This window comes from Martes martes (assembly GCF_963455335.1).
Source record: "Martes martes genome assembly, chromosome: 6".
NCBI lineage: Eukaryota > Metazoa > Chordata > Mammalia > Carnivora > Mustelidae > Martes > Martes martes.
Window position 1 is genome coordinate 33,947,422 of NC_137893.1, and position 25,982 is coordinate 33,973,403.

The 25,982-nt window shown below is 39.9% G+C and overlaps 1 protein-coding gene across 7 annotated transcripts in view; it reads right to left on the reverse strand.

Moving 5' to 3' along the window:
* The window catches only part of KLHL32 (kelch like family member 32), a gene marked incomplete at both ends in the record, with an annotated part of 191,901 nt that overhangs the window by 133,417 nt on the left and 32,502 nt on the right, over positions 1-25,982 (reverse strand). For 5 of the 7 annotated variants that reach the window (XM_080806595.1, XM_080806600.1, XM_080806598.1 and 2 more), the window contains one exon: positions 9,232-9,339. The exons of the other annotated variants lie outside the window; for them this stretch is intronic. In XM_080806595.1, the coding sequence (XP_080662721.1) occupies positions 9,232-9,339 (108 nt within the window). The remainder of the gene's footprint in view (positions 1-9,231; positions 9,340-25,982) is intronic. 7 annotated transcript variants of the gene reach the window in all.

A 25,982-nucleotide genomic window follows, 5' to 3' on the forward strand; every position in this document is an offset into this window, starting at 1 on the left:
TGGCTCAGTCTATCAAGCATTGGACTCCTGATTTCAGTTCAGGTCATGATCTCAGGGTTGTGAGATCAAGCCCCGAGTCAGGGTCAGGCTTCAGGTAGGGCATGAAGCCTACTTAGGATTCTTTCTCTCTCCCTCTACCCCTCCTACCCCTGCTCTCGAGATTGCTCTCTTTCTCTCTCAAAATAAATAAATAATTAACAAATAAAATAAAACAATCCAAATGAAAGAAAAAATTAGATTACAATAAGACAGCATTTATGGATAAATGTACCTTTATCTAACTCTAAGAAAGAAACTGAGTTTATAATACTAATACTGTGGATAAATGTACTTTTATCTAATTCCAGAGAAGAAATTAAGTAAATTATAGTCACAAAAATTCATATAAAACTATTTAGGCATATGGGTAAAGGCAGGGGGCGGGGGTGGGGGGGGCAGAAAGACAGCATATAAATCGTGAGTAAATTCAAATGTGGGTGAATAGAATTTGGTTGACTACTGTTTTTCACTTTTAGTCTTATTTTTGTTTGTGTAAACGTTTGGGTGATTTTTTTTTATTTTCAAAGATGAAAAATGATATGCCTTATTTTTAGTGCTGCAAACAAGGATGGAACAAAATTTAGAAAGCAAGCAGAATGGTTTATTTATGGAACAGCTTGGGAATTTGGAGACACTTCATTTTCGAAGTCAGAACTAATCGGGTATAGCACCACTTTATTCATGCCTACAAATAACATTAAAGTACCTCTGGGATCTCAAAGACGTTCAGAGGTCCCAAATCTCTTTATTTACCCTATTTATTTACTTACATGATATCTCATTTTGAGATGGATCTGAGGCACCAATACAAGCATGTCTCTAAAAATTAGGAACATAAATAACTCAAGCTAAGAGAAAATAAGAAACAAAAAATATTATGAAGTCAGGAGAGGAGGTATATATATCTATGTATGTATACACATACATACATGTTTTTATATCTTTATAACAATTTTTTAAAGATTTATTTATTTGAGAGGAAATATGAGCAGGGCAGGAAGGAGCAGAGGGAGAGGGAGAAGCAGGCTCCCCACTGAACAGGGCTGAGCAGGGAGCCCAACACAGGGCTCCATCCTAGGACTCTGGGATCATGACTTGAGCCGTTGCCTTTTATATTAAGGCCTGATAGATGAGGTTGAGAATCACAAAGCCTGATAGACTGTGTGTCTTCTGGGAATCCACTATGTATATAATTTCTCCCAAATGAACTTTTAGTGAGAGTTGTCTCAGAAAACAGGCTGAGGCTGGAGTGCAATTATTCGCTTTTGCTGAATCAGGGGAAAGGCTTATGTACTTTAAAAAGCCATCAATAGGCTAACAACTTCTTATGAAATTTAATAAGCTAATCAAGTTTCTCCATTAAATAAACTGTTAACCTCCCTCCACTCAGAGGTGATTTGATTGAGCACCTAAGGAAGGGTCAGGATTTCCTTAGGGAATAATTCAGAAAGCAGCCAAACTCACACATTCTAATGATCAAGAAAGAGCACTGCTTAGAAATCCTGCTTTGATTTCTGCTTAGAGATATTATAAAACAAGAATTACTGTTCATCCACCACTGCAAAGGAAAAAAATTCTGATGGGTACCATAAAATACAAAATATTTGGCCTTGATACTTTCAGCTAAAACATTCAAAAGAAACAAGTGCCCAGAAGTACAAAATCTACCCTGGATTAACCAAGTGGGTTGACCTACTATTTTAAGTTGCTGGATATTAGCCAATTCTACTTTGGAGGACATTAGCTAGAAAAGGACTGATTGTTTATTGCCCCACTTGTGACAACAGAACCAGTATCAAAAGCATACAGAAAATACTTTTCTTCCTATTCCCTATACTGGCAATGGGTGGGGGCAGGAAGTAGAGAGAGTTGGAAGGAGAGGAGAGGAAAGAGAGGGAACATATCCAGCTCATTTGAATGGAGTTTTATAAATAAATAAAGATAAGGTTAAAACACAGAGGGACCACACTCATTTTTGTCATCTAACGCTATCTCAGATATCCATCGACTCTCCTCAGGTTACCAGTTTGCATGCTCTGCACACAATGAGCTCAAGCACACAATGGGTTCCTCAGCACAGAATTAACGTTGGGAAAGATCATAAGTGCTATCAGCATGTTTAAACAAGTGTTGTTTTCCTAAGTGACTTTCACAATATCTCAAAGGAAAATATCTATGCCTAAAATGTGACTATCACCCAAGTAGAATGCTAGACTAATGTAATTGAGGTCTGGCAACATTTTCAATGTTTGCCTGCTAACAGCTTTCAGGCCTCTGCCCTCCCTCCTCCCTGCTTTCCCCACACCTGGGAAAAAGTAAGAGAAAGATTGAGTGTTCTCTCCCTTGGTGCTGGTAGGAAGTTCGGACCACACAAGTCCCTGCCTGAGTGAAGGATCCTCCAGCTCCCTCCCCTAACCACAATAAAAGTCAAAGCCAGTCACCCCCTACTTGCCCTCTGAAGCCATTTTTGGACCCGGTTGGGAGCCAGCCTGCTCTCCCCAGAAAGCCTCATTGTATGAGTAATAAACCTTTTTGCATCCTCTTGGTCCGCATGTGGTATTACCAGTCTCAACATCTGAATCAAATTTTGCATAAGGAAGGGAGCCATTCTGTTTTTGGAGAATGCCTATAAGACAACTCAGAAACCCCAAACTTGCAAATTATTAGAGAAAAGTCAGGAAACTTAAAACAAAACAAAACAAAAAAACAAACAAAAACCCTCAAAGTATCAGTTTTGTTACCAAATGAAAGCAGATCTCAGAAGCGTGGCCAGTTACATTTCTTCACAGAGATATTTTAGATGTTGCTATGCTGAAGAAATGGCTTTATAATTCCTGCAGTATAAACTAACACCTGAGTACATTCTGACCAGACAGCACACACAAATTTAATCTAGGACAGGCTGGCATGAAGTAGAGACTGTTAATTAGAACTGGTCCTGCTATACAGGGGGGAGGTGCTCCCATGTGATTTCCCTCTGTCTGAATCAACTGTTCCCCTTGAGGAACAGATAGACTTCAGGCCCTGTGAGTCCTTGGGTTCTTGCGTCCTCAGCTGAGGAAAGCAGGCTTCTGGGGGTCAGTCAGGATCCCCAGAAGAGACTTTGAAAATCTCACTTCTCCTTTTCTCACAATAAATGATTAGGTTTCAACCCCATCCTTCCCACTTTTGGCCACCAAAACATGTCAACATTTATTGCTTTACTTGACATCTTGGGAAGTCATAAAAATTCCATTTGGCCTATGGTTCTTGTCTACCAAGTCAGCTGACACTTTTGTGAAATCATGAGTGGGAACATGGAACATCTTCACCCCAAAAGAGTAAGCGGATACATCTGCTTGTGTGTTTATTTTTGACCCACTAATAAAAGAGAAAATCTCTCCAAGAGCAAATAATGCAGAGTTTTTAAAGAGCCACACAAGCAAAAAGTCATGGATGAAATTCAAGCTTCCTTCATTTCAGTCTCTCAGACCTTCCAGTATGGACTCTGGCACAGCTCTGACAAGAATTAAGGTGAAGAGAAAATGATCACTTTTGCATAATTCAAAATATTCTTCCCGAGAATGTGGATTTTAGACTGTGCTCTCTAGAATCTTGGGCATAGTGCAGGTATCTTTGGGTCCTTTTGCTTGCCAGGCTTCTGTAGGCTCTGCCAGATGCAGAAAGGATTCTATGGCTAAAATATTTAGGAATTCAGGAATAGCCTGAATGTTGCTCCCCAGAAACATATTTAAGAAAAATTTCTCCCAGGTTTATTCATATGCTACCATTTAGTTCAACCAGGTTATGTTTATAAGTAAATCTTATGGGGACTTTTTCCATTAAAGCAACACATTTATCCCTGTGTAGGGATGGTCCACGGGAAGCAGTTCCTATTAAGATTCCTGTCGTTCTGACGCTGGGCCTGGTGCTCAGGTCTATAGAGAAAAACATTCTGCTATGGAGAATAAATACAGTTTCAGTGATCATCAAAATGGAATGCTACAGTGTATGCCTTTTCAGTGCTATGAAAGATAATGTGAACTTATTAAGGAATCAAATAAGAATTAGGAAGAAAAACTTGACTGTACAGTGCATGAATATTAAGGCATAGTTTCCTTGAGTTTACAATTTCTTTAAAAAAAAAAGAATGTATTTATTTATTCGAGAGAGAGGAAGAGAGAGCAGGGAGGGGTGGGATGGGCAGAGGGAAAGGGAGAAGCAGGCTCTCCGCTGAACAGGGACACCAAAGCAGCACTTGATCCCAGAACCCTGGGACCCTGACCCGAGCCAAAGGCAGATGCTTCACTGACTGAGCCGCCCAGGCGCCCCAAGTTTACAATTTCTGATTGCATGAATATATTTACATAATCTATTGTGTAACCACAATTACAGCTAAAAAACTTTTTTACTTAAGAGTATCATACTTCCCCACATTTCCAAAGAAAGACTTTAAAATATTAATATTAACGGTTACACAAAATATCCTTGTGAAGATTGTACTAAAACATTTCTGGATCAGAGGAAGGTAATTAGGATGGGAGTCCCGAAGAGATGGGCTCCACCACATGCTGAGGAGCCAAGGCTGGAGTTACTGGGTAACGAAGAGAAAAGCAAGGGAACACAGGTCCCGACGCGTCCTTTCTCTTCAGATGGCCTTATATGACATGGCGGGTTCATGGCTGAAAAAGTCGTCAGTACCTGGAGGCAGCAAATATTAAAGGGGACTATAAATGTCACTGTCATTTGGTGCATAGTTCCTCTCTCCATCAGGCTACAAGGGACAGAACAGGAGGACAGTTCTCTGGAAGGTAAGAGGAAGCGAACTAGCCTTAAGCTCTTGCTCCACTATAAGGAAGGTCTTTAGCACTGTACTTACTTAGCATGTAGTCTATCCTCCTTAACATCTTCACAGCCGGAGAGCTAAACAGTGAACTTTATTGTGGTTCTCAGCTCTGTTTTCTTTCCTATTTTGGTCCTTAGTTACTCAAATTCCTAGAGGCTTATTCCAGGAGACTTTGAGGTCAGAAGTACTTGCATCTTTTCTCTTTCTAGAAGGATCTTGGTGTTAACGGCTAATCACTGACCCTGGGCTTTCTTAGCAACACCTGCTCACTCCTGAGTGGCTGACCTCTTGTCTAGTTAGGACTGGGAGTCCTCTTCCCAGGCAACATCTCCATCAGAATCCTTTTTTTTTTCCTCCCCTTCTTCTTTCCTGGTCTGAAATAGGAACGAATTCCTGGTCAGAGCTGGAAAGTGAGGAGACTGAGGGAGGCCAGGGAACGGGTAGTCTTGCCTACCAGATTACGGGAGAGTTTGTGTTTTCTTAGGGTTACTTTGTCCCTTCCTCCCTAAGGCCGAGTTGCCCAGCAACAGTTTACGTCCCACATCACACTACTTGCTTCTGACCTGGCTCCCAGTGCCAGCCCAGAATAGGACCTGGAGAGTAGCCTGGCTGCTTTGTCCCTTGTGGCTGCTTCTGCTCTTTACGGCTGAGCAAACACACACAACGAGGGCTGCGATAGATCCCTGCCTCGCCACAAGCTGTGCCCTAAGTCAGGCGTGCCCACATGAAGGGCACGTCTCTAATCAGTGTGAAGGTAGAGTGTGTGCTAGCTTGGCCCCTCGTAGGTTCTTTGCTAAGAAAAGTGCGTGCACATTCAGAGGAAGCATTAGCATTAGGGGGAAAGTCTGCTTTCTCTTTAAAATTTCCTGGATGAAATCTGTGACCAATTTCAAGAAGGTTATGCTTTATGCATGGAGGAGGAACGCACACACGTCTTGTTATACGTAGCTGCATTCACTCATCGCGCCCACACGATACTTCCAATTTATCTCCCAAGATGGCAAGAATTTTCAGACATTTAAAATACTTACATTTTATACTACGCTTACTACTACTGACTAAAGGTATAATCAACTGTCAGCAGAAATAGCTAGAGGTAGACAAGTTCAGTGTTAACCCTGATTTTACAAATCTCTATCATGGCTAAAGACAACAGATTAGTGACTATTAGTGAATATCCACCATCGTACATTAACAATTAAGAAGCTGAAGAGTGATGCTTTGATTCCTGCTTCCATATGCCAAAGTCTTTGCCTAACGCTAACATCAGTTTCAGAGTAAGAGAAAGCAGCTTCTTTGCATCTCCCAAGCATACTGCAATTTCACTTTTTGCCATTATCTGTGTTCATGTCTCAAAGGGAAAACAGATTTATTATAAAGCCATTTTGGTGTTTAAGAGAGCAAAGTACCATGGATGCTATCCAAGAAAGCCTGTATCAATTTCCACTGTGCAGCAATGAGTCATCATACATCGAGTTCAAGGGCAGCCACTCGGAGCCCTGGTTGCAAAGGCACCCAGGATGAGAGAACCATCAAGGGTTCACTTTCCGAAACGTCCAAATGCTTCCCTGCCTCCTTCAAAAAGTAGAACAAAGATGACTTAACTTTTCCTCGGTGGGACAATCGATCTGAAGCTAAGAGGACTGGGTTTGATTCACTGAGTCAATATACTCTGGGAGAGTGATTTGAGTCATTCCCTGCCCTTCCTGGGCTCATCCTCTTCGTGACGGGATCACTGCATTCTTCAGAGCTGTCTAGAAGATTAGGTCAAACAGCACACATAAAGGAGCCAGGGCAATGCCCCTGCTCTTGCAGAAGATGTTCCATGAAATGTCAGCCCACTTCCTGTCCCTCCGGACACGACCTGTACAGATGAGTTCCTGCTCTATGCCACAGGCCTGTTACTGCTCCGTGGGTACACACATCAGCAATGGGTCACTGGACAGAATAAATGCAACTCTGGGTCTGGCCCTAGGGCTTGCCTTTTTTTTTTTCCTTTTTAAGCATTCCTGGCTTTCTTTTTAACTCATAAAACTAGAATATGTGCATATGACTCCTAAGCAATGAGACAGGGCTGTTGCTCTGCAAACTTCTCAAAAGCAGTTTTCTTACCTTTCAAAAAGCCCCCTTCAGTCCATGTTTTGTAAGTCCTTTCGGCCATATTACATATTACATATACATATATGTATTACATATACATAATTATGTATACATTACATAATTACATATACATAATTGTATTACATATACATATACATATTTTTACATATTATTACATATACATAATTACATATACATAATTACATATACATAATTGTGAAAGAAACTACCAGGCAATCAAGGCAAACAATAAGACAGCCACTTATTATATCTATATGTGTCTTTTACCCCAGCCTTTATAGCATTTTTTCACCTTTCTGTTTACTAAGATTTAAATATTTTACAGCCTATAACTTATGAGCTGAAACCATTCCATTATTAATGTAGCCAAATACAAAAGCTACTCGCATAGGTACTTCTATCAAAAAAACACAAAATTCACCATTTCATTCCCATTGCACACTAGCAAAGTATGAGCTATGGGTTATCAATAGTACTTTAGAGGTGAGCAAATGCAGGTGTAATCATATTTTAGATTGAAGAGAGAAACCTACACAAGACACAATTTAGAGCTAGTATCTGTCTTTACATCTATAAACCAAAAAGCATCCAACACATAATTTACTCACCTCACTAGGAATCAGTTTTGGCAACTCTGAACAGTAAGTGTCCACATGAATTTCCTAAGGCATGAAATCCGGCTGGGCTGACCCTGAATTTGTGATCTATTTTTTTTGTATTTCCCTTTGCACCTGCTACTTGATGGATGTTTTTTTCTTTCCTTTCTACCCACTATTTTTATTTCAACTTCTGAGTTGCCTCAAACACTCCATGAAACATATCTCAGACTCTACTAGCTCTAGAAAGTGGACAATATCATATAGTTTAAAAAGCCTCTAAAGAGGGAAATTTAGTAGGAAAGTGAGCTCCCAACATTCTTCAAGACCCAAATACCACCTTCTCTGTGAAAGTTTGAAATGATGGCCCCAGCTGACCATATGCTCCTGTTGTCTCCACTGTATCTTGTATTCTGCTTCTATTGTATCTCCCAGCACAATGAGGACATGTGATTACATCTATGCCTCTTTCTCCCACCGGAATTTGGGTCCGCCAAGAAAAGAGGTCCTCATTCTAGCATAGAAGACACTAAACCTAAGTTAAATAGAACAAAATTAAAAAAACAAAACAACCTTATAAAAGACAGTAAACATCCAGTCTGTATGTGGGTTGATTTAGTTGAGTGGTTCTCAAATGAAAATGGGGGGTGAGGAGAGGAAAAAATGAGTGAACGTGGTTGAGGGTAGATACTTCCAGGTTTAGATAAATAAGTCCTGGGATGTAATATACAGCATGGTGACTGTAGCTAACAATATTATTATATATTAGAAAGACACTAAGAGAGCAGATTTTAAAAGCCCTCACCACAAGAAAAAAAATTATAACTATGTGTGGTGACGGATGTTAACTAAACTTACTGTAGTACGTTTATGGAATCCTTATTACACCCAAAACTAATATAATGCTATATGTCTGCTATACTTCAATTAAAAACAATTTTAAAAGGAAGGTTTCTGTAGGTTTTCATCTTGGCTTCAACAAAATAAACTAGTAAAGAAACATGATACTTTGGATCTGGATTCATATTGTCTTTATGCAGTTTAATTTCAATTTTCTCTGAGAGTCATATGTTGACCTGGCTCTCACATTCCATTAGTTGACATTATTATTCTTTCACTTAAAAAAAAAAAGAAAAAAATGGATATTCTCAGGAGATCTCTGTAAATCCCATGACAATTTTAATGAAGAACAATTTTGATTTTCAAACCATCACATTATAATCTGATCCTTGAGACCCTGACTCTGTGATATGTGTGGAGGACAGGAAACTGAGGTGCTAGACACAGCTTCTTGGAGATTTACATTTTCGTTAAGCCAATAATGCTGTGATTAATGGAGCTTCAGTAATAACAGTTTAAATTATTCTGCAAACTCTTTTCCATAAGAGGGTTCTTTAGGCTGTTTTAAAATTATACCAGCAAGCCTCTGAGCTCAGATTAAAATATTATGTTTCCGGGGTCATATTTAAACTCAAATTGTTTTACTCACCTTTCCATCCTTTTTGTTATAAAATCAAGGAAATGTGAACTTTTTTTTAAACATCAACATGAATAACAAGAAAAATATCTAATCTCATACCTCAAGGATAATCCCCACTGGTGAGCTGCAATTAAAATGTTAACCCTCTCAGAGGACACATGGTACCATACCTGGCCTGTGTATGCAAACTCCAGAGCCTGCTTCAAGCCAAGGCTGGTCACACCATGTAAATTCACCTCGTCAGCTCCACTTTCCACCATACAGAGACTGAACATTGCCTGAGGTGGGAGAAAATGCGAGAGATGGGGAGTTATGGAACTTAAAAACCAAGAGAATGAGACAAAGTCCTAAATAGACCAGGACAGATGGTCCATGACAGACTTCGGTGCCTTTTTTTCTGCCTCATCTCAGTGACACACCTCATTCCTCTCATCTTCCATGTAGCATACATTCTATTTCAGTGGCTCTCAAAATGTGGACCCCGGGCCAGCAATATCTGGATCACCTGGGAACATTAGAGAACAGATTCCAGGGGGCCCCAGCCCAGACCTACTGAATTAGAAACTCACACAGGGGTCCAGCAATGTGCATTATGATTGGCCATCCAAGTGACTCTGATCCTCACTTGAGTTTGAGAACCTCTGTCTAGTTCTTAGTGAAAATTAATTTGTCCCAAACCAATTCTCCAAATCAGTTCTACTGGATGATCAGTATGCCAAATGAAAACATAAAAATTAAAAAAATGAAACGACAAATTAAAAAAAAATGCACTGGTTTGTCCCATGTCCAAAAAACAAACCAACCAACCCACAGTAATTTGTACATATGTAACAAGTTTGATTTAGCAGGTATAAAGAGAAAATTCCATTTTGGGTTACCAATGATGAAATGTACTATTTAGGAATGTATACATCTATATAGGGAAGAATTAACCTTACCCAAAGGAAGTTTTGGGCTTTTCCCTTGAATTCTGGAAGGTGATCTCTAGGCCCTTGGAATTATCCTGCCAGACAGGAAGGTCCTTGTTTATCTGGGAACAACGTGACCTATGATGGGATTTTGGGCCACACTATATCAGTTGTGACCTCCAGGGGAACTGGAGACTAAAGGTACTAGCCTGACCTCTAGGCAAGGCTGGAGGTCAAAGGTCAATCACATGGGGAATGTATAACTGAGCCCCAGTAAAAACTCTGGATACCAAAAGTTTGGGTGCCTGTCCCTGGTTGGCAGTCCTCTGTGCATTTTGTTACTTAGCGTGGCCAGAAGGAGATACACTATGACTCCACAGGAGGAGGACCGCCAGCAGCTCTGTATGTGGTCCCCTTCTAGATTCTGTCCAATATGTCTCTTTCTTTGTCTAACTCCAATTCATATCCTTTCCCTGTAATAAGCCAATTTCCATGAGTATAAAAACTTGTAGCAAGTTCTGTGAGACTTCCTAGTGAATTATAGAATATGAGAAGAGTTTTAGGAATCCCTTTCAAACCTGCAATTGGTGTCAGAAGTGATAAAAGTCTTAAGGGAACTGTCCCTTCAAATTCTGCAGTTTAGCTAACTTCATAGAGATAAAATAAAAAGTGGAGGAAAAAAAGACCCTTACTCAACTATATGGTAATATTTTACTTCACACTAATTTCTTTAATTCTAGAAATGTGATTTTTTTGGGTTTTGCCAATGTATTAATAGTCTTCCCTTAGCAATTTTTATGTTGATAAATTTATTTTTGATCTTCACAATTTAATATATATTGAATATATATTCACACTTTAATATATATTGAATGGTGGTTTTTTGTTTTGTTTTGTTTTGTTTTGTTTTTCGAGGAGGGAGGGCAGAAGGAGAGGGAGAGAGAGAATTCCAGGCAGGCCCCACACCCAGCACAGAGCCCAACATGGGGCTTGATCTCATGACCCTGAGATCATGACCTGAGCCAAAACCGAGAGTCAGATGCTTGACTGAGTGAGCCACACAGGCACCCCTGAATGGTGGTATTAATTGATGGTCCATTATTTCTTCTGCAGATTCTCATTTCTATCTCACTCCATTAGAGAGTTCTGAATTTTCATAATGAATAGAATCCTCTTTGTTAGCTTAATTTGTAGTTAAAATTTTAATTGTTAGAAATACACAATTATTGCTCCCTTGTCATTTGAAAAATTTTTTAATCATTGAAAAAATCCTGAAGACATGGGGAGTATGTAATGTGTAACATACACAATAATATTTGCTATATTAAATAGCAAACACGTAGAATATTTTACTCTCAGGAATTTACTTTATCATGAATAAATGAAATCTGATACTCCTTTAGAAGCTGTTAGTGGTGAAAGGTCAATATGGTGTATTTGGTAACTTGGTTAGTTAGTGAGTTGTTCTGGCTTGCTGTTGGGGCCACTAGAGTTAAGGTGCTACATGACTGGTTAAGAACACTGGATTTGAAGTTGGGTAACCCTTGGTTTGGTGAACCACAGTGATTAAAGGCAAACTTGTAATTAAACTATTCCAGGTTTGACAAACACGTAACTTCTCTCGGATTCAGTTTTCTTATCTGGAAAATGGGGCCAAAAATTGTACCCACTTCGTGAACTTGTTTGAAGATTAGATGACAGTGTATATATATGAAGTATTCAGTAATAGTGCCTGCATATGGCAAGGTCTTAGTGAAACTTATATACTGTAATAACAAGGAAATAGAGTTAAGTTTCTTTTATGTATTCTTTGGTTAAAAGCAGTGATATATACTCTCTGGGGATTTTTGGTTTTGTTTTTTTTTTGAAATCAAGTTCAGCTGTAGATAAAAAGGGCTATCAGAAAATTGATTTTAATGTAAATGGATTCTACTTATGCATTTGTGAAAGATCTAAAGTCAAAACCAGGGGCATCTGGCTCTTACAGTTGGAAGAACATGCAACCCTTGACCTCAAAGTCCTGAACTCAGGCCCCACACTGGGCATGGAGCCTACTTAAAAAACTAAATCAATAAATCAATAAATTGTCAGAACTAAAAAGCACAGGTCACAATAAAAAAGGACTTCCCAGGGGTGCCTGGGTGGCTCAGTGGGTTAAAGCCTCTGCCTTCAGGTCATGATCTCAGGGTCCTGGGATCGAGGCCCGCATCGGGCTCTCTGGTCAGCAGGGAGACTGCCTCCCCCTCACTCTCTGCCTGCCTTTCTACCTACTTGTGATTTCTGACTGTCAAATAAATTAAAAAAATTAAAAAAAAAAAAAGGACTCCCCATTTGTGTAATTCTGAATTTGCTTCTAGACTTCATATAGCTCCTCTAAACAAAACAAAATGTTGGAAGAAATTGCAGTTGTTTTTTTTCTCCATGTCTGTTTTTTATTACATGGGTGTTTCAATTTTTAATATTTCCAACACTAATTTCTTTTTTCAGATCTTCCAAGTTGCAATTGCACCAGAAATGGTGACCTGCAGCTCTCCATCAACTCCAGTGTTGACAGAAATGACTCAAACTACAGAAGGATTATCTAGGTTAATGAAATGCAAAAAGTTCCTGAGAGACAATGCAAACTTCATAGAGTTGTCATTAGGTTGTCCCTAATCCAAGCTGAATGCCCTACTTTCCCATGTCTTGCTTCGATCCCAGTTGGAACAAGAGCTAAGAAACAGCTCCTCTTCTGCTCTCTGCCCAAATTCTGTTCCTTTCAAACACTTTCCTAGTGACAGTCCCTCTCAAAATCCCTATGTCTGGCTACAGGACTTTACTCCTACCCCCTAGTTAAAGGACTGATCACACCATAAAACCATCACTGCCATTTCCATAAACACACAACCTGATATCGTATCATATAGTCTCAGAAACTTAATGTTATAAATTTAAAACATGGTAATTTTTAAAAGTTAAAAAACCAGTTAAGGAGAAGAAAAAGGAAACTACTAAATCAAGGTCTATATTTTGGGTTTAATAAACTTACAAGGCACCTCAATTAGAAGAAGTCACACTGAATACCACCAAAGTAAGGAAGAACCCAGTCATTTGTCAATTCGTGAAGCTTGTGAGATGTCAAGAGCCTGTGAAACAATGTCAAGAGAGCTTCTAGAGCCCACAGCGAAGGACAAAGCGTCCTTTGGCAGCAAAAGAGGTAATGGGACCATGGGTGCCGTCTTCTACCACTGAATGTCCTGAAAAGGTAAACTGCAAGCTCCATGAACTATAGGCACCATGTCTTCCTTACTCACTGTGGAGCCCTTAGACGTTCACACTTGCTTGCATGCATGCAATAAATATAGATGAATGAATGAAGGAATGAATGAATGCACGAATGAACCAACACACTCTTCAAAAATTCAGATGATGATGCAGCTGTAGGTGATGTTCAGCTGCTGCACATTGTTGTAAACAAAAATAATTAATCTGACATAGGAAAGAATTTTCCGGGTGCAAGGTGTTTCAGACAAGTAGCTAAAGTAGCTACAGTTAAAGAGAAGGAATACCCACCATAAGCTAAGTACAAATTAGTTCACTTGTAGACATTTAGAAAAAAGTAAGAACATATGGCCATGCCCTCTATCAAGCCACAACATTCTGCCAAAGCACGGGATGAGGTTCTGCTTAGAGATATGGAAGCACTGCACAGATTCATCCTCGGTTCATGCTGTTTTTGTCTTTGGGAGAGCCTGGGCCAGGCTGAGATTTACAGTTGTCACAGCTCACTCTTGGCTGATAACGTGCTGCCGCCACCACAAATCTTTCTAATTGAAAACCCAGTTTGTGAGAACACAGTCCACTTGAAGTGCCAACCACAGAGAGAACTGTCGATTTATAGTGTGTCGTGCCTCCTATATTTCACACAGAAATGACGCAAATGGAGTCTTAAAACCACAGTACATGAATCAAGTTTCTTTGGGTCATGTTAGTTGTCACGTAGTCACAAGATGAACTACAACCCATTTTAGGTTGGTACATGATGCCCCAAAACTGACCAGTGGAAATGCTACTGTGTCTTCAAAGATGAGAACACAGACCTTTTCAAGCACTCGAAGCTGGTAAAATAGGATCTTTTCACCTAGAAACTACACGTAGCTTTGGAGTTGCCCTGGACATGGGCAAGAGGTACACTGAATTCCATTTTATCAGGAATCCAGATGATTTTATGGATGAAATAACTGCATTGTGTTCGGTGCACTCAACCCTTATCTTTCATGAGAGAGTTAAACCAAAGTAAACAAACACGTTTAAGAAAGTTATTGAGGGGCGCCTGGGTGGCTCAGTGGGTTAAAGCCTCTGCTTTCGGCTCAGGTCGTGGTCTCAGGTTCCTGGGATCGAGCCCCGCGTCGGGCTCTCTGCTCAGCAGGGAGCCTGCTTCCTCCTCTCTCTGCCTGCCTCGCTGCCTACTTGTGATCTCTGTCTGTCAAATAAATAAATAAAATCTTTAAAAAAAAAAAAAAAAAAAAAAAGAAAGTTATTGAAAAAAGCAACTTGCAATGATGGCAACATATCCAGCCTGATCCCCTCCAACTTCATTAAGACAAGTAACTAGTGTTACTTACTAGTGATGTTTACAGTGACCATGTGTCATTACAGAGATCTGAGCTAACTTCTGAATCAACAAAGATTACATTTTGCTCAATTTAGTGTTAATGGTGATTACTCTTCATCATATTTTGGTTATACCTCCCATATAGAATGGGTGGTAAATCTCACTTAATGAGACTGTTCAATTAACCACAATGGCCCATTTCCCTGGCATTAAGGGGAGAATGTTCCTGACCACGGCTGAACTGGACTATTTACCTTCTTTATCTCACAAATACAAAAGTAATCCAATCGATCTGGAGAGCTTAATGGCCCACAAGAGTAGGAATCTTTGGTTACGGGGGTCTTCCCCCAGTATATTTGTAGCTGTTTTAATTCTTCCTCCAACAGTATAGTAATAGTCTCAGAGAATAAAATATCAGGACGAATGAAAACACCAAATTACATTACTATACCTATAATTAAGCAGCCACATTTAATTATTTCTTAAAATACCAGTTTTCCCTCACGTTAACCATATAAAGAAAAATTCACCTTACACGCTAAAAACTGTGAAACATATTGGTTTTCCCCAACATCTTCAAATATGTAACTTGTTTATTCAAAGAATCTAGCTGTATTTCACAGCTTTGCTCTTGGCACAGTTGCTTCTTAAATTAACTACATAGTGATAATGAGCCCTTCAAAACCAGCATGATTACGGTTTATTCTATTTCTCTTTAGAATTCTCCTCCTCCTAGACGTGGCTGTATTTCAACTACTTGGGTCTTCTTGGGAATGGAATGGAAAAAGGACACAAATCAAGGTGTTTTTCATTTAGCTAAAGATATAGTAAATTTGTGAAGGTAAGAAACTGCTGCCCATCATGAACTCAGACTATCCATGAGTGGTATTTATCCTTGTCAATTGTTACATACTCTGGAAAATGGAAAATGGCGTCCACACATCTGGTTTTGGCCTTGGGTCATGCTCTTGAATCCTTTGACTTCTGCTCATTCCTGTGGTGCTTCTGTTCCCTTTTTGTCTATGGCTGTATTTCTTTGGTATGGATTTCAAACCTTTACTCCCCACCATGTAAAGAAGTCTGTTCTGTCAGATATTTAGGGATGATGCTTACTCTTCCTTATTGAATAAATTCGATAAGCCGTTATTGAATGAATCTTTTCGCATAGAGACCATTTGTTCTGTCCTCATATGACACAATCCTGCCTTTCAAGATCTACTAAGGACACACTATCCAAAACCAAATGTGAATCTCCTCCACTCTGACAGCTGTCCTAAAACAGAATTTGGGGCCCATGTCAAGAAGTGGCTGAGCCGATGCGATACAGAGTCTGAACAAATCAGGGGAAGTTGGCTCTGAAGAAGGAAAGTTGCAGAGGACAGTTATATCAGAAGAGTCTGAAAGCCTGAAGAAAAAAATAAGAGGTGGAGTAACTGAGGAGGCCAAATGAAGGATTCTGTGTCCCTCTGAGAAGCATTCACGGAAGGTTCTGTAAGACTCAGAAGAGGCTCTCATGGTGCTTATCAAAACCACACTGGGCGTGTTTTAAGCATCATGGCTAAAATTCTAGCCTCTCTTCTGTAAATGGAATCTTGAAACTAGAAGGTACCTTAGAGATCACCAGTCCCTCACTACTCAGGTGTGGTCCCTGGGCCAGCAGCACTGGCATCATCGGGGAACTCGTTAGAGATGAAGCATTTCAGACGTACCTCATACCTACTGGATGGAAGGTGCATGTTAACAAAAGCTCCAGGTGACCCATGTGCACATCACAATTTGAGAGGCACAGCTATAGTCAGTCCTCTGCCCTTTGCGACACTCCTTGCGTATCTGAATATTCAAAGAGATGAGACTTCCAATACTTTGCATGAGAATAGGAAGTATTAGTAATATCTCCAGAATACTGAATCATAATCATGCTCCTGACAATTTTCTCTCCTTTGTCCTAGTAGAATTTCAATAAATTCACTCTGTTGCTTGATAGCTTTTATGATATGTGGTCACAGCTCTTAAGTCTCCTCGTGGAATGAGCACCTAATCCAAATTCTCTGATTTATAAAATGTTAGCACTCCAGGCCAATGCGAAATCCTGGCATCTGGGTAGAAGACCTGAGCCCAAATCCAAGCAAGGGAGGACCAGTCACTACACCTTGCTGGGTGGGAGGAGAGATTATTACTTGGGAAATAAAAGTTAAAGAAGACTCATGGTTTCAAGAACAAGGCCTCGGAAGAGAAAACTGTCCTATGTTCTTGGATGGAAGTGGTGGTAGCAGCCTTCAGGTAAATCTGTCATGACACTCTCCTTTCCCCAGTGACCCTGGCTGACTTTATCTGAGTCATCTCCTTCTTTTTTTTTTTTTTTAATTTGACAGAGAGAGGGATCACAAGTAGACAGAGAGGCAGGCAGAGAGAGAGAGGAGGAAGCAGGCTCCCCGCTGAGCAGAGAGCCCGATGCGGGGCTCGATCCCAGGACCCTGAGATCATGACCTGAGCTGAAGGCAGAGGCTTTAACCCACTGAGCCACCCAGGCGCCCCTGAGTCATCTCCTTCTTAACGTATTTGCCTGAAGAAGAATTTCATGTGGCCATCATGGAGCTGCTACTGACACAACCCCCCCCAGACCAGTTCCTATGGAATTCAAAAACCAGAAGCTTTTAAGGAGTCTCCATATACCATAAAGAACGACAAGGCACTGGCACCTTGTTGATGACTAACCTGGTATCTCTAGCTGCCTGGAGCCTGGTTGAGGGCTGTGAGGACAAATCCAGACTCAACTGAGAGTGGTCAGGATCTTGTTATTATGTCTGTTGTGGGTCTAAAGAAGGGAGATGGAGCAGAAGCACCAGCCCTGCGTCAAAAAGTATCCATATGTACAAGCATACAACACACCATTTCTGTCTTAGAATTCATGACATCATCACATAAAATCTCTTACCTCTTGGTTCCAGAAAAGATTTTGGAAGAATGTTGATAATAATGTGGAATTGCTTTAATTATCACTTACCATTCTTCTCTTTAAAAACCCAGGGTAAGTTAATGACCACTATTCAGAATTTAATCCAAAATTTCAGGAGCTCTTCTTTTATTTGTAATGTCCTCTTTATATCTGTTTCTTCAGTGTGCTACCATTAAATAAGGTGTGTACAGCTACAGATACAGGTACCTAGCCCAGCTGTAGAATCTCTCTCCCACCTTTCATTTTATTCATCCCCATTGGTTTGACAGTTGTGAGTCAGGCAACCCATGCTAGAGTTACTCTCCCATTATTTGGCTACACACAGATGAGGACAGAGGCCCAGCTCACACACAGTTTCTTCTAACTCCATTAGTTGCTAAGCAACCAATCATTGGAACCTTCCTGATCCAAGAAAGAACAGGCCAGTGTACTATGAAGTGTCTGGGTTGTCATATATGTTCAAGTCCACCACTTCTGCAAACACATTGGATGCTCTGTTGTGCAGGTGACACGCAAAGTCTCCATATCTTACAGAGTAGGAAAAGAAAATAACTTAGGAATAATCCTCAAGAGTTCTAATACTTCTCAAAAGTAACTGGGTGCCTGGGTGTCTCAGTTGGTTAAGCGGCTGCCTTCAGCTCAGGTCATGATCCCAGCGTCCTGGGATCAAGCCCCGCATCAGGCTCCCTGATTAGTGGAGAGCCCGCTTCTCCCTCTGCCTGCCTCTCTGCCTACGAGTGCTCTCTCTGTCAAATAAATAAATAAATCTTTAAAAAAAAAAAAAAGTAACTAACTGAAGAACGTCTTTTAGTCCTATGAAAACTTGTATGTGCATATACATAATTTTTAAAGTGATATGAATGATTTGATATGGAAATCTCAATTATCACTTTGGAGTCACATGCCTCTAAATGAGAAGAATGCTGGTAATTCAATCCTTCTGGAATCCAGGCATGCAGGCCCAAAATCCAGTCAACATCAGATGGGCTAATTAAAAGCAATTGATTCAACAAGCAGCTGGATCCTCCCAGTGTGGACACTTCATTTTGAATCAGTTTTTTATAAAAATGATGAACAGAATCAGGGCATATCTATAGATCCCAATAATTCTTTACATCAATTCATCTGATTCACATGATCAGCTGTCTTGCCCCCTTTTAGAAACCATCTGTCTTGACTCAATATTCAATTTCTAAAGGTCTGAAATTTTCATCAGCTTTATTATCCTTCAAACATGCGTTCTTGTTCTTTCAGATGAAGCTAAGGTTGACTGTATCACTGTGATTAAATAAGCATGAGTGAAATTGTGATTTTAAATAAAACAGTGTGCAAGCTATAATTTTAAGAGGATAAAAAAGATAGGGCAGAAAAAAATGAAATAGTCTTTCAAACGCACACTTGAAGCAAATAAAGAGATTAGCACAATGACAGCATAAAATAAATGATTTTTTAAAAGTTAGCTATTATTTCAAGTTGCAAATATTTTTTCCAGCTTCATAATATTTATATTCAGGAGAAGTGAATCAGTTCAAATGAGGGAATAAAACGCAGATCAGAGTTCACGGTGCTTTCACCATAATGAATACACTGCACTATCAGCACAATAATGAAAATACCCGTCATCCTATCTGAAATGTTAATGACTTCTCTGGCACTGATGCAAACAATTTTAAAAGGGAATGTGACAATGATTCTTCAGAGACTCTCAGCTTTCAATTTAAAAAGGAAGTAACATTTGACCACTACCACCATCAACTGCTACTTCACCTTGAACTGACAAAGGGAATTCTGTTTTTAAGGAATGTGTTCGGTTTTAAAAGGAAATTATGAAGCCATTTTAATTATTTTAAAAAGAAGTAAAAAAAAAAAAAAAATCCTCACACCTTTTGGTACTCAGGAGGCCCTATCCCACAGGACATCTAAAATCGGCCTCCTTGCCTCTCCCACTACTGCAGTTTCTGTACCAGCCAGACGTGTAGCTGCTCCCTGTCAGCCAGGCAGTTAATGCTTATCGAATGTCCACCAAGTGTTAGTCTGTAATAGACTGTCTATAAAATGTCAGATTGAGTGCTTAATTTGGCTTTGCTGAATGTCAAGGACATCATTAATGGTGTTATTTTTTCTGGCTAGATTTAAAAGCCATTTCACGAGGCCTCTTCTTGATGGATATTAACTAAATGACTGCTCATCAGGTACAAGTTGCAGAAAGCCAACATCTACTTGTGGACAACAGCTTTGACTTAGGTGAAAAATCGAGAACATTTGAACTGTGGGTGATTTTTGTCATTTTTGACAGTTCCTTGGAACTATAGTTGTTTGTAGGTTATTTTAAAAGCCACCATCGCCTTGAGAAAAGTCTATTGCAGCATGTTATATCCCCCTTTCTGAACCAGATTCTGGTATTTTTGGAGTTACAAGTTGAGGGGACAAGACCATACACTACCACATTAGGTTCCCAACTAATTAACCAAGGACTCAAAACTCATGAGCAGCCAGGTGTCCAGTTTTCCCTGGCTCCTAATTCCCTAGTGGCTTTGGGTGATATGTTTTATGTAAGACTAGGCCAGCTGGATCTGAGAAAAGAGTTAAGTGTCTGTTGGGTCACAAGTCTTTTGGACTAAGTGCTTAAACCCCCTCTTCAGCAATGCACATTTCCTAAGAACCTAATTAGTTCTATGTTAGAGAGGTGGTACAATCATCACTCTCCTGGCTTTTAATTCGATCTCAGCATCAGCAACGCCATATTCTCATGCATGGGAAGAAACCAGAGTTTAGTGTTCCATGTCTCTAAGCATCCTCTGCTTTCCACCCCCACACCAGCAATTATGCAGAGAGATCTGTGTGGATAAAGACAAACAAAATGACAGTTTCAAAGAAGATCATTTTTACTTATGTAAGTTGAAACGGGTATTGCGGACAAGTTTTATGTTTACTGCTCTATCTGTGGACCCAGGCATTCTTGTCACTACTGAATAAATCTGATCCAAACCCCAGAGGGGAAAGGGCTGTGGCTTACAGTTCCCCAAAGTTTAATAAAAAATGAAATGGTAGCTTTTTGTCTTTACTGGTTTTTTTTTTTTTACTAATATAAGTAATCCATGAATATAGCCTTCATTAAAAATTAAGTTATCATACATAAAAACTGAAGTCTTACTTTCTGAAAAAGTAGTATTTATGCAAAACCTGAGAAGGGCAAAGGAGCAAGTCATGGGGTTACCTAGATTAATGTAGGGAGATGAAATGGCTGTGCAAAGGCCCTGAGGTGAGAGCTTGACAGGTATATCTGTGGAATAACAAGGAGGCCATTGTGATTGGAGTGGAGGGAGGAAGGGCAAAAGTCCTATGAGGGAGGCCTGAAGAGGCAGAATCAGGTAAACAAACGAGGTTGGCTTTTACTCTGAGTGAAAGTAGAAGTCATCAGAGGGGGCCGAGCAAAAGTGATATAATCTGACTCGTATCTTCATTAAGATCACTGGGGCTGCATTATTGAAATAGATTCCAAAAGTTCGAGGATTGAAGGAGAATGATAAAGTCGGAGGATTTTGCAAAACCCCAGGCATAAGAAGATAGTGGCTTCCACCAGCTGGTAGTAGTACAAGTGGTTGGAGTCTAAATAAATTTTAAAAGTAGCACCGTGGGACTTGCTGGCAGTTCGGATGCAAGAGAAAGGAGTCAGGAATTGTGGGGTGGTTTGGGGCCTGCATCAACAGTTGCCATTAACTGAAATGGAGAACACTGTGCAAGGAGCAGGTTTGTGGGAGGAAAACAGGAGTTTGATTTGGACATATTAGGTTTGGGATACCTCTTTAAAAAGGATTTATTTAGAAGTGCCTGGGTGGCTCAGTTGGTTAAGCATCAGCCTTCATCTCAGGTCATGACCCAGGGTCCTAGATTAGAGTCCCACATGGGGCTCCCTACTCAGCAGGGAGTCTGCTTCTCTCTCTCCCTCTGCTGCTCCCCCTGTGTATTTCTCTCTCTCTCCGGCTCTCTGTCAAATAAATAAATGAAATATTTTTTTAAATGATATTTTTAAAATTTTTTATTTATTTGAGAGAGAGGGTGAGAGACCATGGCGGGAGGGGCAGCAGGAGAGAAATCCTTAGGCAGACTCCCACTGAGCACACAGCCTAGGCGGACTTTGCTCTCAGGACTCTGTGATCAGGACCTGAGCTCAAGTCAAGAGTCAGAGGCTGACTGAGCCACCCAGGCTCCCCTGTGATACCTCTTAAACATCTAGGTAGAGATGATGAATAGGTGGTTGGATATACCAATTCTGATTTTAGGAATAGGTCCAATCTGGAGATAGAAATCTGGGAGCCATCATCTGTGATGATTAATTTTGCCAGTTCAAGCAGATCATGCAGTTCCCCGCTATTTGGTCGTACATTATTCTGTGTGTATCTGTGAAGCTGTCTCTGCGAGAGATTAACATTTGAATGGACGGGCTGAGTAAAGTGGATTTCTCTTCCTAATGTGGGTGGGCCTCGTATGATCAGTTAATGGCCAGGGTAGAACAGAAGGCTCACCAACAGAGGATTCTCTTTGCTTGGCTGCCCTCAAACTAGAATGTTGACTTTTTCCTGCCTTTGGCCACACACTCAAACATTGGCTCTTCCTGGGTCTCAAGCTTGAAGTTTTAGACTGAAACTACTCTATTGGTCCCCCTGAATCTCCAGCTTCCTGACTGCATAGATCTTAGGACTTCTTAGCTTCTAGAGTTGCATAAGTCAATTCCTTATAATAAGCTTATCTCCCTATATATAAAATCCTATTGTCCTCTTGGTTCTGTTCTATGGAGAGTCCTAATACATCATTTTATATATCACATAGATATGTATATTGCGTGTGTGTGTGTGTGTGTGTGTGTGTGTGTGTGTAGCCCGGTAAAGCTATGGAACAGTATGAGATTATCCTGAAAGCTGGTACAGACAGAAAAGAAGTGCAAAAACTGAATCCTAGCTACTCTAATTTTTAGAAGTTGGGGAAATGAGGCAAAACCAGAAAAGAATATAGAGAAACAGCAGCCAGTAAGTAGAAGAAAACCTGGAAAACCCAAAAGCCCAGTGAAAACATGTTTCAAGAAACAGGATAATCAAGCTGATGATGAGTTTTTAAAAAGGAGGACTGAAAATTGATTATTGGATTTAGGTATATTTTATTTACAATTTTTTGTCAATGCTCATAAGTGAGATATGGCTCTTCTTTTGCTGCCCTTATGTTTTGGCAATAGAATTATGCTAGCCTTATAAGTGAGGGGTGGCTTTCCATTTTCTTTTAGACTTTAGAAAAAAGTTTATTTAATAAGGGAAATAACTGTTAACTAAAGAGTTGGCAGCATTAACAAGTAAAAAACTGGGCCCATTGTCTTTCTGAGGAGGTGTGTGGCTACTTTTTGATGACTACCCTAATTTCTTATATTTCCTTCTCTTTTGGTCTAATTTTGGTAATTCCTATTTTTCTAGAAACATATTCACCAAGGTATTGAAGTGTATTGGTATAAAGTTTCTATGGTATCTCTAATAATCATTTTTATTTTTCTAAGCCTCTAAATATCAACTTTTTCATTTTTTATATCAAAAAAACCTTTTGTTTCTTATATGTGGCCTCTTCCTTTTTTACAATTCTTGAATGCATTTGGACAAATTTTTCCTAAATAATTCATATTTTTCCAAAAATAGTTGAAAAATACTTGATGTTAATTTTTTTCTATTTCATGAATACCTGCTTTTATCTTTATTTCCTTTCAGCTATTTTATTAGCATTTATTTTATAATTCCAATGTTTGAGTTGTAAACATAGTTCATTATTCGGGGTCTTTCCTATTTTTAAATGGATACACCAAAGCTTGGAGGGGACACTGTGATGTGTCACCCAGATCCCTCTTTACAGAAGAATTTGTGGTCCTGGCTTCTGGGAAGCTGAGGATGGCCTCCGCCACTGAGAGGAGTGCCTTGCCCAAGACCCTTCCCTGGGTAGCCCACAGCTGATGACTGACAGATGCAAGAATATGAAGTCCTGGCCACGTCCATCCACACTGAAGGGCATTTTAGCTCCAGAATTCCCTGTAGAGTCAGCTGAGACTATTGTTGGGCTTAACATCAAAAATCAACTTCTCCTCCTAAACCTTGCTTTCTTCACCTCCCTCTGTGGGTGCTGATTCCAAGTGATCTTCACACTAAACTCTCTGAGAGTCTTCTTCCCAGGGAACCCAAACTGCAAAAAGGCTGCAATTGTCCTTCTCCAAATCCATATAAAGAAAAATCCGTTAACTGGTACTTAAATATTTTGTTATTTTGACACTCATTTTCCCTTCAAATCATGAATTGTGAAGAGTGCTTTAAAAAAAAAAAATTCGGGGCACCTGGGTGGCTCAGTGGGTTAAAGCCTCTGCCTTCAGCTCAGGTCATGATCCCAGGGTCCTGGGATCAAGCCCCGCATTGGGCTCTCTGCTCAGCAGGGAGACTGCTTCCTCCTCTCTCTGTGCCTGCCTCTCTACTTGTGCTCTCTGTCTGTCAAATAAATAAATAAAATCTTAAAAAAAAAATTCAAGGGTATGAGAGATAAGACTATTAACTTTGTTATTGATTCCTGGTTTCAATGAGTTCCTCATGGCCTACTCACTATGTGGTCAGAATGACCTACTTAACTTTAGTTTTTATAACTGTTTCATGTGCATTGAAAATGTGTGTGGTCCAGATCCTCTATCTTAATTTTTATTATTATTTTTAATCTACATGATCTGCTAGTTTCAGAGAGAAGAGTATTAAAAATATCCAACCAGAATTGAGGATTTATTGACTTCTCTCTATGATCCTATTATTTTCATATTTTGAAGCTTTATAGTAAGTAGATATAGGTCCATCACTATTGCTTTCTTGATAGTTACTTTGATCAGCACAGAATATCACTTTCTGTTCCTTCTAATTCTGTTCATTTTGAATTCTACTTTGTGTCATACTAATATCATTACACATACTTCATTAGTGTCTGACTAAAATATTTTTCTGGAATGTTTCTCTTGTAAACAAAATATATTTAGTTTCATATTTTAAATGAATCTGAGTTTGTGCCTTTGGATGACCTTGAACAATTTATGTATATTGTTATTACTAAATTATTTGGTCTAATTTCTGCCATCTCATGTTGTGTTATTTTTCATACTCCCCCCCCTTTTTTTCCCTTGGATATATGCAGCAATGAAAAATTCTCTTCATTAAACATTAATTTCGTTTTCTGTAAAATCTCTTCCTGATTGCCTTCATAGCCATTTTCCACACTGTCACAGTTTCATACATTCCTTGAGTCTGTTGATGATTCTATATGAATTAAGGGGATGTGACATTATAATCTTAGTTTTAGAACAGATAAAGCCCAAATTCTCATGGCTTCACTCACTCGTGGCACAGTCCAGTGTGTGTATTCCTAGCTGAGCAACCATCCACATTATTTAGTGTCCAGGCTCCTTTCGTCTCAAGGCTCTGTTCCGTGAGTTTCTATTTGGCTTGCAGATGAGGAAAAAGACTGTGGAGTAGCAACTTCTGCTCATAACCACTTCACCCTGCAAATAGCTTACACCTTCTAATCACACACACACACCTGGCAAGAACTAGTCATGTGGCCCCACCAAGATGCAAGGGATGCTGGGAAAGGAAGTCCCTGGATGAGCAGACACTTCCAAGCAACAACTCCAGAAGGGAAGCAGAAATCATTGCAGATTAGCTGGCTATCTCTGCCACATTCCTTTTTCTATGCCTTCCTGAATTATTCGGTTCATCTATCAGTACTTCTACAATAGAAAACTCTGGCTCCTTTGCTGACACAATTCATTTCTCTATGCTCTATGCTCTTGTCCACCTGATCCTAGGATGAACCCCAGCCTTCTGTTTTATGTTTGCCATTATCTGTCCCACCAGCGGCCCCCTCCAGAATGGAATGCTGCCAGCAAACCTTTACCTATAAGGAAACAGACCAGTTCCTCACCTAATAATGAGGGGATTCCATCTGGTGGCCTAAGCCTTGGATGAGAACCTTGGGTATCAGAAACCCCCGGTTGGAATTAGCTTTGCCATCTGTCTCTGAGCTCAAGTAAGATCTTTGAGACACAATCAGCTTGACTCTGCTTATTAATCCTCTAAATCCCAAACACTGCATGGAGTAACCCAAGAAGGCATACACAGGATTCTCTTTCCTTGAAATTAACATCTGTAAAGTGAAATGTTAAATTTGTTCTCCCAGTTCTAGTCATATCCTCTTCAAGAACCAGAAGTCATTCTAACTTGCTCTGACACTGAGTACTCAGTGGAGTAGGAGGCAGATGAGCAAGCAAGATGAGCAAGTAGAGAACCTGGGCTTTGGAGTCCAATAAATAAGGGTTTGAGCCTTAAGGCTGTAGTAGCTTTGTGACCTTGGCCAGGTTACCTTACCTCCCTAGGCCTCAGTTTTCATAAGCATAAGCACAAAATG